The sequence below is a fragment of the Botryllus schlosseri genome, chromosome 16 (genome assembly GCF_051294905.1).
Source record: "Botryllus schlosseri isolate E-star chromosome 16, Bs_hap1, whole genome shotgun sequence".
Lineage (NCBI taxonomy): Eukaryota > Metazoa > Chordata > Ascidiacea > Stolidobranchia > Styelidae > Botryllus > Botryllus schlosseri.
The window spans coordinates 16,530,204-16,543,045 of record NC_137251.1 but is presented as its reverse complement, the minus strand read 5'-3'; the positions used below and the strand labels follow the sequence as shown (position 1 = coordinate 16,543,045).

At 40.7% G+C, this 12,842-nt stretch overlaps 2 protein-coding genes across 2 annotated transcripts in view; one reads left to right on the top strand and one right to left on the bottom strand.

Moving 5' to 3' along the window:
* Positions 1-12,842, top strand: part of LOC145458561 (nondiscriminating glutamyl-tRNA synthetase EARS2, mitochondrial-like) — a 205,182-nt gene that overhangs the window by 45,540 nt on the left and 146,800 nt on the right. The gene's annotated exons all lie outside the window — the stretch shown is intronic.
* Positions 1-12,842, bottom strand: part of LOC145458562 (LIM/homeobox protein Lhx9-like) — a 35,986-nt gene that overhangs the window by 5,977 nt on the left and 17,167 nt on the right. The window contains exons 4-7 of the mRNA XM_080336969.1: positions 3,618-3,741; positions 2,927-3,047; positions 2,771-2,851; positions 1,258-1,457 (exon numbers count right to left, since the gene is read on the bottom strand). Coding sequence (XP_080193095.1) covers positions 1,258-1,457; positions 2,771-2,851; positions 2,927-3,047; positions 3,618-3,741 — 526 coding nt within the window. The remainder of the gene's footprint in view (positions 1-1,257; positions 1,458-2,770; positions 2,852-2,926; positions 3,048-3,617; positions 3,742-12,842) is intronic.

The following is a 12,842-nucleotide window of genomic DNA, read 5'->3' as shown; positions in this document are numbered from 1 at the left end:
GACGCTATTGAATATATGAATCGCCATGATTCTCGATGGCTAGCATTAATACATAGGTTGCGATTTGATCCGCGAGGTGACGCTGTATAATCGTGACGAAGCTACGGTAGTGCTGATGGTGGTCATTTCATAACCTGGGCTCAATGCCCATTTCCTAAGTCATGTTGTGTGCGACCCTTTTCATACGCGGGATAGAATTAAATAACGAGGTGAAATCGCAGACCACACATATGCTTTCTAGTAGTTGCTAGGGCCAACATCTCAAGAGGAATTGGTAACGGTGCGGACGAGATTATTCATAAAATTCGATATCGCGGCACTACACATTGTTGAAATAATTTTGCAAAATTGTCCATGCAGAAAGTCCGCACATTCATATTTTACTGGATTTGGTGTTTTTTTTCACTATTCATAGCCCGCAACACCTCAGGTCGAACGTACCGGAAGCAAATTAGGACCGCATGAAATAGCCTCTGTATCACGCTAGCTAGGTAAAGATATTTTCGAAATTCTACCCATACGTAGTGCCATTAGTCATTTTGCGTTAGTCGCGGATATCCATCTCGAAATTTCGAAAGTATAGGCACCTTCGGTTACCCGCTAAAAGTATGCAATTCCTCGATCAAACCTACTTTTCGGTACTACTTGTATTTTCAGAATTTTTTCTCCGTCTTGGTAATTGCTACTTCTATTTGTAATTGAGTGTAAATTTACACCATTGCTTTTAGTTGTAGCTGAGTAACAACGCTGACTACTTTGACCAGATCTGTACTTTATGCAGTGTCCAAACTGACTGCATCACGTGTACGCCTTAATGTCCGAGTGCAGACTTGGACAACTAGATCATTCCGATTGTTCAATCGGACTGATTATAGCGAAATGCCGGTAATATAATTTGTGAAATGTTTCTATGCTATAATTTTAATTCTAATCTAATTTCTCGTTTTCCTGAAAACGCTACATGATAACTGTATAGTGCGCAACGAGCCAAGTTTGGTGTACAGGCATTTGTCGTACTCATGCTTTTGCGTATAAAATTTGATTTGATATGAACTGAATTAGATTCATGTCGTATTTAGCTCTAATTAGGAATTTCATCAATTTCTGAGTTTAAGTTTTGGCGAATTCAATAATATTGTATTTAATTTGGATAAAACTGTAAAGCTATAATTCTAACCTAATTTGGAAAAGCTAAAAATGTTCGAGTTGTCCAACTCTGCCCGAGTATGCCAATGGCGGGTAATAAAGTTTTCTCACCTTCCGGCAAGGTTTTTGTGATATCTCGAACGAAGCCTTAAATTTTCGTCTTTGCGCTGTCGTCAGAATTGTCCTAGGTCTCTTCGTTCGCTTGGAGTCGCCCGTCGACATGATGCCAGGCGTGGTGGGGCTCTTGCCGTTTTTGGCGCACTGCATTCCGACTCCTTGCAAATGCGGCGCGCCGGGAGTAGGATAGTAGTCTGTCAACGAACCGACGTCAGCGTATGCCGCGTAAATATGTCAACGTAGCAGTGAAAAGTTGAGAGTCAAACTATGACGCGTTGAACGCATGTCTACTGTCTTTATAGTTTGAAGTATGTGTGGTATCCTGAATAGGGCTGGGCATAATGATTCGAGTACTGGAATCTGAATCGAGTATTAATTTTAATGATTCGAGTCGAGTAGTAAAATACGATTTTTTCGAGTACTGAAATTATACGCTCCTCGCCGCTGAAAGTTAATTTATCAACAAGAATTATAGTTTCGATACTCATTTTCACAGACGAAGCCTTGAAGCCTTGACTGGTCGTACCGTGGCATCCAATACATTTAGTACAAAGCTACAAACGTTGCTGGGAATAACGCATTTCTGAAGTCATGATCATTCCATAACATTGCCACCCAGTGAAATGAAATCATTAGTGTGGTCCAAAAAATACCTAGCTATCTTTAATATGATGGATAACGGTGTGGTGGCATAAAAGGTACATATTTGTACTTTGAAATACTATATTCGGTTATGACGTCATAATAAGTGATACTCGATTACTCGACTCGAAGCAGAATACGTGATTCAGAATCGAATCACCCGGGTACTCGATTTTGCCCGGCCCTAAGTAGAGCCCGGCGGATTTGTCGGTTTGAAGATAGTATCGCGTCGATATGACGGAAGTAAATAATCGGCAATTTTCGTGGTGTCTCATCATGGTCAGAAAACTATAATCTGCGACTGTTATTCGAGTGCAGCGCCATAGTTTATTTCATGTCCAAGCATAGCAATGATTGTACAATGTACAGCTGCGTTCATAAAAATGGCCTGAAGGTGGTGTTTCTGACTATACTATACCGCTTCTATTTGGACCGCTTACTTTTTCCCCTTCATACTTTTAAACGCAGAAATGCGATCTCGGACAAGTTTGCATAACCTTTGTGAGTGAAACAGCAGCTCCTGTATCGCGGTAAAAACATATATAAATCTGGAGTTTGCTTGTACTTGCAGTTTCTGTGTTCGTTTTGTTTTAGTAGCGATGATACATCTTCCTATTTCAACAGCTAGAAGCTCGTGAACCTTCGACCAAATCGACTTTTTAACTACTTACTTGAGGATACTTTTCGGACCTTGCATTTTAAACTTCCAGTTGCAGTAGTTTTGACATGTCTTAGAAATCGCTACTTCTACTTATATATTTGAGTATAAATTGGAGTTGCTTCTACTAATACTTGGGTAGCAATGCTGACTACTTTAACCACCTGTCATTATTTCTGAGCAACACAAGTAGACCATCCACTGTACCTGACATTTGTCTTCCGTAGGAATGCGTCGGCGACCCGATAAAAGAAGGTATTCCCGGTGAGAACACGTCATTTCCGCTCACTGCCGAAATGATGAGGGTGGTGTTTTCATTCTCTATACCTACCAGCACTTCGCCAAATGTGAAGGCCTACTTACTCGATTCGTCTGAATCGGAAGCTGTCATTTTCAGATTGCTGACGTCGTCAATGTCGTAGCACGTCTTACAGCAGATTTTTCTCTTGGCGGAGTCGTGTAGCGAATGAAATTCGTCGCCTCTCTGCAGGAAGAAATATTTTGACTGATTCTCTGATATCGTCACTAAAACACGTGGTTTACCGATACATTACATCGTTATTTCGCAGTATTACGAATTTACCCTGCAGCGCAGTGGTTTTAACAGGGTTCATATGGACCCCGGGGGCTTGCTAGAAGCCAACACACACAACCGACTCATACAGTAGGAGTCAGGCTGATTTGCTGTAAATATTATATATATATTTTTTTATTTGTGTGACATTGATCTTTTATGGTATTGTTCCTAACACTGTTGTTGATGCTCAGTTCATTTCACGTACCAGTGTTCTATGGTAATGTAATTGCCGTATAATGTGGTAGATCTTTGTGTCTGTGACTAGGCGAAAAATTGTGGTTCGCCTAAGGCTTGCAGATTACCGTATTGGTTCGCCAGGTTGAGAACCACAGATGAAGCGCTAAGAAAGTGTTAGGTAAGATGTGAACGTGAGGAAAGTAGTGACTGTTAGGTTTATTCACGTTACTGGGTTTCAATGCAATAAGGTATGGATGGGTATACGTACATGTGGCCGGTGAAGGGCCGATATTGCCTTACCTGCAAAGGTTGATTACAGTAGTCGCAGAGAAAGCAGTTGACGTGATACGAGTCCTTCCCGACACGCATGACGTATTCATCACCCGATATCGTCTGCTGACATCGGTAACAGCAAAACTGAATTCTGCGGGTAAAACACAACTCATTAATAAGTGAAACCTCGTATATACCACTGGGAAAAGCGGAAAATATCACCCGGAATGCAATAGCCTGATTAGGTGTTGGGTAAAATGAAATACATTAAAACCACAAATGTTTAAGACAGGGGTCTTGTTTAAAACGTATTCTACTGGGTACGTGTTTCATAACGTTTACCACTATCATATCTAGGCCTATAGTACGAGTAAGCGTCACGATCATGATACATGGCTTTCGAAAATAATAGGGCATTACGATATAATTACGCAATATATTTAAAAAGCATTCAATGTATTTGAAGGCCTTTGTTTAAAACATTGCTTGAAGCATGTCTGAAACAGGTGTATTTTAAAACGCGATTCGTTTTAAACGCAACCTCAACAACACAATCGATAACTTGAAAACGCGATAGAATATATCAATAGAGAAGACAGAACATACCGCGAAGACCTAAATCTCAGCAGTCGAATTTATATTGAATTTCATAGTTTAAATTGATGGGCTGACACGGTTTCGAAATCCGAACTAAAGCGAATTAACGCACCGGTTGAAACGGGGCCAAACGGCTGGAATAGTCACCGGGATAAATATGTCCGAGAACGAATGATCAATGTCGGCCCGTTTCAACTTATACCAAGCCTTCTTAGCACCTTCGTTAGTTCAACAGTACAGCCAACGAATACGCCGTCCGGTGATGTTAAGTAGACATATCGATTCGTAGCATCTTATGCACGATAGTGTCTACATTCTGATACTTCAGCCAAGATGGCACTGTTTAAACTTGCGACTGTTTTTATCCTCATGTTTTCATAGACACGATACACGAACAGTTGAACACCTGGCATCCGTGACGTCACAAACTTTAACGTTATACTGTAACAGATGGTAAACCACGGGAATTTTCAACCCGTCACGTTTCCGCGCGATATTTTCTTATTGTTAGTTAATCGTATGCAAACAACGGCTTTTTACGAGAAATATATTGATAAGGATGCCGGCGTATCCTGGAAGAACAGGTAGATTAATTACATCAAGAATAAATTGTTACTGGAATTTGAATTCGTTTCAATTGACAATTACGAGCCCAACAAAAATATACCAAAGAATTACAACAGTATACCTTTAATGGAAAAGTATATTCATATCTAATAAATCCTAATATTTTCGGCTGATATTACTCAGGGTTAATCGTCAGCTAGTAGATAATTGGAAGGAACATTGTATATCAATAATATATTTACGCCACAGTTTTACCATGGCCGCAGCAACTTAGACCTATATATCGTCAGGCTGCGTAGATTGTGCCGACACTTTATAATCTATATGACCTATATCCACCATACCGCAATCCAGTTCAACCAGAAACCAGCAAAAGTTGGTGAATTCACTATCGCAGTATTGAGTAATATAGTTTATTTTGTAGTTATTTCTTGATTTTTACTTTTTCATTTTTTCGTCACTGTATATTGTGGGTAGGTAAAATTGAAACCCAGTTTTTTCGCACTTCATCAAATCTACTCGTTCCTTTGCTCATTCTATTATGTTCCGTCGGAATCGCTACAGCAAAGTTTGCACAAGAAAGTAAATACAATAACTGCGTGAGTGCGCAGCAGTAAAATACATGTCCTTCGTTTACCCTGCAGTTAAAATGGAAAGGAAAACATTGTAAAGTGCAGCCGTAACCCGTTTGCGCATATATTTATGTTAGGCATAATTTTATGTCCATTATACAATCAGGCATCCCCGCTATTCGAATAGAGTGTCGTGCCACTATACTTTCTTTCGGACGCGTTCAAACAGTCTGGCGATAGCAGTGAGGTACATGTGTTACTATTCGCCATCAACCAACAAGACACTGCATTGACATTATCATAGAATCTAACCCAGGTGGTAATATTTACGGTACGTGAATGGAGTACATTTTACCTGATGGTTTTCTGTAATAGTCGTCTGTGGCTACGTAAAACAAAGCGTTGATGCAGTTACGGCCATTTCGGAAATCCTATATGCATCAATCGCGAGTCATTTCTTGTCCACCTATTCAGTGCCAACTCTCCACTATAATGAATGTCATACCACCCTCAATGCAACGTTACGGGATGATTGGATAGAGCACAGGTCGCGTTATGCGAAGCGTCACTTTTGCTAGCAATTTATTCGAAACCGTGCAAAATACTTCCTTCTTAGGTGCGGTTGAAACGGATGCCGATATGTAAGCTACCACAAAAGAACCAGATAATTCCGTAATGAGAACATAAGATACATACTTGACAAATTATGTGACCTATATGTCAATTCGCGGATTGCAATGATACAGGAATGCTAGACCAAGTATTCAGTACGCATCAACTTCCATCTGCAATGTCGGAAACCGATTAATGATCCGCAAAGACCACTCATCATATATACAGGACACCGAATTCGAAACCTCTGAATTCCAAAGTGACAGATATGTCGTCAGAGAAGGCGAGAAAACCTGTTATCTTGCGCATCCTATATTCCAATGATATGCAAATTGCAAATCGAGCACAGAGCTATAGTAAAAATGTACGATGATGGTCAGTCGTAAAATGTTTTAACACCATTGACAAACGCATTGAACGTGTTTCAGAAGTGGCAGTTTACTCCGATAAAACCAGCAGTAATGCAGTGGCCGTCTATCAAACGCAGTGTGTGTTCTGTGCGAGGAAGGACGGCAATAAAAATTTCAACATTGTAAAATTTTACGGTTTTCCCATTAAATGCTTCGCCATTTACGAGTTAGTGAGCAAATCCCGGCAGACATTCCGGGATTTAAGTGTTTGCTAACTTTATTTGCAGCGCTGTGCTAATTGAACGTCAGCCACGGTATCATAAGAAGGTAAGCGAAAGGACACATTATCTCCTGGAACAGGCTGCGCGTCGACACCCATTTTGCTTTCTAGTAACGCCCACCACGTGTATGTGTTGGGCGGACATTTCTAATCCATTGGAAATCGAAAGATAAATATAGAGAATGCGAACTGAAATTTGACCGCATACATCAAATCCACGCTGTGGGTAGTCGTTAACTTTTATTTCGGGCAAAAATTTGTTTCCACGAATCGCTAATTGTTCACGACCGTACATTCCAGATGAAGGCATAATTTTAGGATCTTTTCACGGCGAATTTATTATAGATCTGAACAGACACGCCATGATATTCAACTGACGGAAAAGAATAGAAAGCAGCAAATGCAACAGAATGGCATACGCCAGAAGTAGATATCATGCATACACGCACAACAGGGCTATATTCTCTGAATGTGTGGTGTATGTCTGAAAATTCCCATATGATTTGGGGCACCGTACCCACACTCTCACGAATCGAATGACATATCCCAAAAATCAATGACATCTATTTTTATGTCCTGCACATCGCGAAATGCAGATTACGCATCACACGGCTGCCTGCTGATCGGAAACGAGCACTTTGAAACTGATACTACAAAGCCTGTTCGGCAGATCCGCATACCGATAGCATGCAGTAAGATTGACAAAACCAGAATACATGGCGCACAATGCAAGCAGTGGATTCACTTAAATTTCAAAATTCTGAACTTTCTCACTGGATAGACTTCGAGCGGAGCGAAAGAATAGGTTATATACACCTATTTCCTGTTTCGCTTCTCATGGAGGTGTTGGCAAAAGTGTATTGATGTTCAGATTCTCACACTTCGGCCGCATTTTATTTTTTCGCATGTATGCAGATCCGTACAACTCCATACAACAATATAGCATTCCGTTGCACAACTTGTCACTACAGAATTTAAATGGTTCACAGTGAATCTATGGGTGAAAATAATAGGTGTATATATCATATTTCCACCATAGCGTGGTGCTTGAACAGTGAACACCCTTCCTATGAGTTGAAATAAGTCAAATGGACCAAGCCTTTTGGCGATATATCACAGAGTGTAGTGGGTTCTGGCTATACGTGTACGGCATTTCTGGGATTTCTTGGGACGGTAAACGGAAACACAACCCTTACTACAGCCCTGGGATATATCTCCATAACAGTTGACGTATTTTACTAATTTTCACCAGTTGGACGGGTCTGAAAGCACAATTGTGTACCTGAAAATGTAGTTAGCGCGATTTACCCTACTCTAGGGTGAAAATCGGCAAAATACTCGATTTTCGTTTACAGTATAAGACCATTCGCATGTTTTATTCGGCATCAGAAACATAATCCGGTTTCCTGTCATAGTAGGATTTTAACAATGCAACTGCATCAACCAACGCCCAGCCATGGTGCCACTAGAAACCCACTACAGTGTCTATCAACAAGTGCTAATGCGGCGATGCAAGTTATAAACTTGGAACCCACGCACCCCACATTTTGACTATAACTTACACTCCCAGTAAAATGGCGATCGCTGTAGCGGCGTATCCGTCCCAGATTCGACAGGAGAATGTAGAGTTGTGTCTATACGTGACTCGCGTCAATAATAATGAACGGTTGATCACTCCGGATAATGGAAATTCAGCCAGCGCAAGTTATAATTAACACCCGGTGTGTGGATGCAATGGTATATTATAGCACAATGTGCGCACTGTGCAGTGTGCATCAACGACCTGTGATCACTGATCGTTGTTCTACTTGATGTTGTTTGTTTCCAGAGGGTATTTATGGTGTTTCGACTATACAATGTAGTATACATTGGTCACCAAGCCGATATTCGGTATTCTATTTCCGTATCTACTGACTTGTAGCACGGTCCGCTTCTAGACTTTTCTAAGACGCCGGCCCGGCAGCAATAGGTTGAGCGTTCGAGTCTGATCGAGGTCGACTCCAGAATCCATTCCCGAGAGTTGTAGGTTTATCTGTCCTCTTCCACGCCATCTGATCCGCGTAAGTGGTGTCATAAAAAGCCTAGAAGTGGGCCGTGCTACAAGCCGGCAGCTACGGAATCATAATAAAGAATATCGGCTTGGTGTAAATGACCATTGCTCTCGATGAACATCATGAATACCACAAACAACAACCCGACGACGTTGGTGCTGAAAAATGAAATATAATCTGACCGACATACAACATTATATCGATCAACCTCAAATGCTGTTTACTGTTGAAATTCATCCTGTGGGAATTGGTCTTTTGTACCGCCGCGTTAAATCGCATCCATTAGTGGCGAAGAGCACCATGTATAGATGATCCTATTTTGACGTGAGTGCCATATACGAATACATGATGGCTTCAAATCGCGCAAGAATTCAAACTATACCTTCAACAGTTTAACCGTTGTAATGTTCTCTTGATCAAAGCAGCTGGCCGCTAGCTCTAGGCAGTACAGGCCGAGCTTACATCCTGTAATTGGGCGGTATAAGCTGGCAAAAGAAACAATTTGTATATGACTGCATACTACACCCTATTTGGGCCAATTTGGCTTCAGAACATATTATTTATATTCAACCGCCCGCAGTTAAAGTCTTACGAGAAAACCGCTTGAAATCCGTCTAAATCCTGTAACTAAGGCCGAGTCTTTTGTATAGTTTCTAGTCCATGTCGACTGGATATAAGGTAATGCCTTGTAGTCTCAAAAGATTTGTGTCAGGCAAATGTGTCATCTTTCGTTTGAACTCGATTTATGATGTCCTCAAACTATCCATACGAAAATGTTGGCATCATGACAGTCGTCTTTGAAGTAAGTGTTAACGGCTCCCATATTTTACCACGTCAATTACAACACAAAATCTGGTAAATGAGATCTTAAGGATATCACATATCAAACTGAGAGGTAGTATTGGTTGACTTGTTATGCAAAACGACTATTAAATGCCTAACATCAATAGCAGGTGCAATCGAGTCGCTCTTTGTGAAGGGCTACGATGTTCTGTGTTATCTTCGAGTTCAACAGAGCGTTACCGATGACGTTTAATGATGTCGATAAGCTGATATGTTGAAGCGAGGGCGTTACCAGCCACAAAACTCTCTGAACAGAGGCGTATGAGAGTGGTATCTATCGTATAAACAGCCTGGACTATTATAGCAAGAGGTTATGACAACCATCACGGATTTTCCTCAGTACATGACACCTCACGCCATTGCGAGAAGAATTTACCTTCACTTTTAACCATAGAGAACGGTGTCTACACTATTACCAGTAGTGACATACAGACTGTGCGAACATTCAAAATCATTACTTAATCGATAAGAGGCTTGAAAGAATAATCTGGTCAATACACACTTTAGGATCATTTTGTGTACAAATATAGTTGCTATTTACACACTTGATATGCGCAACAACAATGCATTTTTGTCGAGACCACCAACTCCTCAACAAGGTATTATCCCGCCTTTTTTCCTTTCGGTATATGAATATTTTTGAAATTATATACTGAACACAGAGTCAATATGAAAGGAACACAAAATAGCAATCATTATCGTCATTACCCGCAACCGTTGCTTCGGAATCCTATTAGAAACCCCCACGGAGAATTATAGGCGAAAAGCGTACGGGCAATGAGTGGCGTCTTTTGATCTTCCAAAAAGTAGGGTTTTCAGAAGGCGGTTCGTACGCTGAGGTCCGTTGCCATCGGCGCGTGTATGATGCAATATAATGATGGGATCATACCCAATTTAACACGTGATTATCCATGGGCGATGGATACCACCGGGACTGCCGCGTGTTGAGTTGATAAAAGGATGAATAGAATCCGATATGCATAAATGACGCTCAAGCTCATTCGAACTTGTTTAGTCAATTCTCATTTCCATTGCTTCTTTAGCTACACAGGGCCTGAGCAACAGGCTACGACTTCGGCGTAGTATAAATTCATATTCAAGGCCTCATATGCGATGATATACTGCACTATATAGCGCTAGTGCAAACTTGGATAAATATAATTAGAATAATAGAGCGAAATGACGGTAATATAGTTCCAATCTAATTTGTGAATTTTTTTAAAGCTCTGTCACGAGTTTAGTAATTTTAATCCGAGACTAATTGAGAAACAAAAATAGTATAGCTATAATTCTAATTCTATTCTAAGTTAGAAAAGCTGAAAATTGTCTGCTCACGTAGGCCTATAACACTGCTATTCATATGTACGGAGCTATGAATCAATTTATAACGTTTTCGTTTACTTGAATCAAGTGCGATTTCAACAGAATCGAAGGGGGAGTCCGATGAACTTGTTAGAGCATATGGCTTTGTAAAAGCTCATTGGAATGGTGCTGACCCCAAAATCACTGCTGCTATATTCTATTTCTTTCGAATTGGTCGCGGAAGGTCACAAGTTCACTTTACTTCAACGCACAGCCATTCCAAGCATGTATGGGAATGCCGCGCGCTGTATATAGTCCTTTGACTTCGCTTCGACGATATATTTCTGTTTCAATCATTCATGAACTAACGTTTCCGACGCGCAAATTGATATTTGCGCATTTAGTTTATGTTCTCCAATTTGTTTAAATGTGCCCGGATACATAATACATGATATCACTAAACGAAATGCTTTTTGTAATGCTTTTAGACATGAGATGTCAACATAAAATCGCCAGGAACGACCGACCGCACGACGGAGTGTCATGGGAAAGATCTTTTGTACTTCCGAAGATTAGAGATCGCACGCTCAAAAGCGTACGCGCACATGTCGAAAAACTGATACGTATCTAGACTCTGCGGTCGCGCGTATACTTAATGCATTAGCAGACTCATAAATGATAATAGCGATAGGTCATGCCTAATATTTTTTCACCTCCTTTTTATTATGTTAACAACGAGGCAGGTAAATGCGTGCATTTTAAGTAAGGCATATAGATGATACAATAATTTCCTTGAGAGTGAGACACAGGTACATCCGCAGAGGTTCACAATCATTTCAAATCGCATGTGCTGCGTCCGCAGTGAGGTGTCGAACTTATGTATGTACACTGTACAGTGGCAAACTTTGTGTAGAACCAAACATGATAACACCTACAAACTTCGTCGTTAGAAGCAGTCATGCATGCGGATATCCAGAGACGTATGGGAAAATCGTCTGCTGCCATCCGACACCGGGATCTCTATTTAGAAATCGAATAGCCCTGATCACGTTGAAGAGTAAACGTGCCTCGCCGAACACTCAACTTCTTACTGCCTAAGTCAGGATAATCCTTACTCTTTGACGTCGCAGCAATAAAGATCGATTTGTTTGACTCGCGCTCGACCTTGGGATAGCAAACTTTCACTGTCGATTGTCGGAGAAGGGATTTAACGTGAAGTGGATTATATGCAGGACGTGTTGTTCTTGCTGTGACACGGCAGACAAATACAAGGAGCCATAACGCTCAAGTCTGTGGAAGTAAACATTTCACCTCATTCACATATCAGGCGTGGTCTGATCGTACCACCCATTTTTCAAATTTTTTGAGATATGACTGAAATTCGCGAAACTGAATCACCAGAATCTGTACCACCTAACTATACATATACAACATTGTTGGAAGTTTCAATTTGTACATAAGATTGTGCAGCAAGAGCATTATATATGTGTGTGAAAATAATAATATATCATGAATAGTCATCAGAGTAAGCCGCACGTCCATCTAAAAGATCAGAAGACGCAACGTGACAGAAGTGACTCAAATTAATAGTTCGAGCTTCAATCTGCTGTTTCGGGTTTTAGTTGGAATCCATTGACATACTATATGAGCAATCAACCAACCTGATAATAACATTGACTGGACAACTTCAACATTCGCAGGTTCGGAATCTACTTACAGTACAGTTTGGGCATATATTTCATAGCTGTTGATGCCGCAGAAGAGACGTTAAATTGTGGAACCTCCGAGCGGAATACATGTGATATTTCTGCTGCTTAAAATGGCATCCAAAGGATGATATAGTTTTGAACTACTGCTTTCCAACTATGCAGTGTTCGGGAACCTATCGCTCGCGAGCCATATATGGCTCTTTTGGGTGCAAGATATGGCTCTTTGCCAAATATTTATTTTTGTACAGAATTGATAAACATTGCAGCAACTTGTTATTAAATTTTCATCACATTTCTCGAGGCAGTACAAACATGTCTTTGAGAGGTAAACACAATGCCAATGCCGTTCTCAGGTTTCCTGGTTTAGGG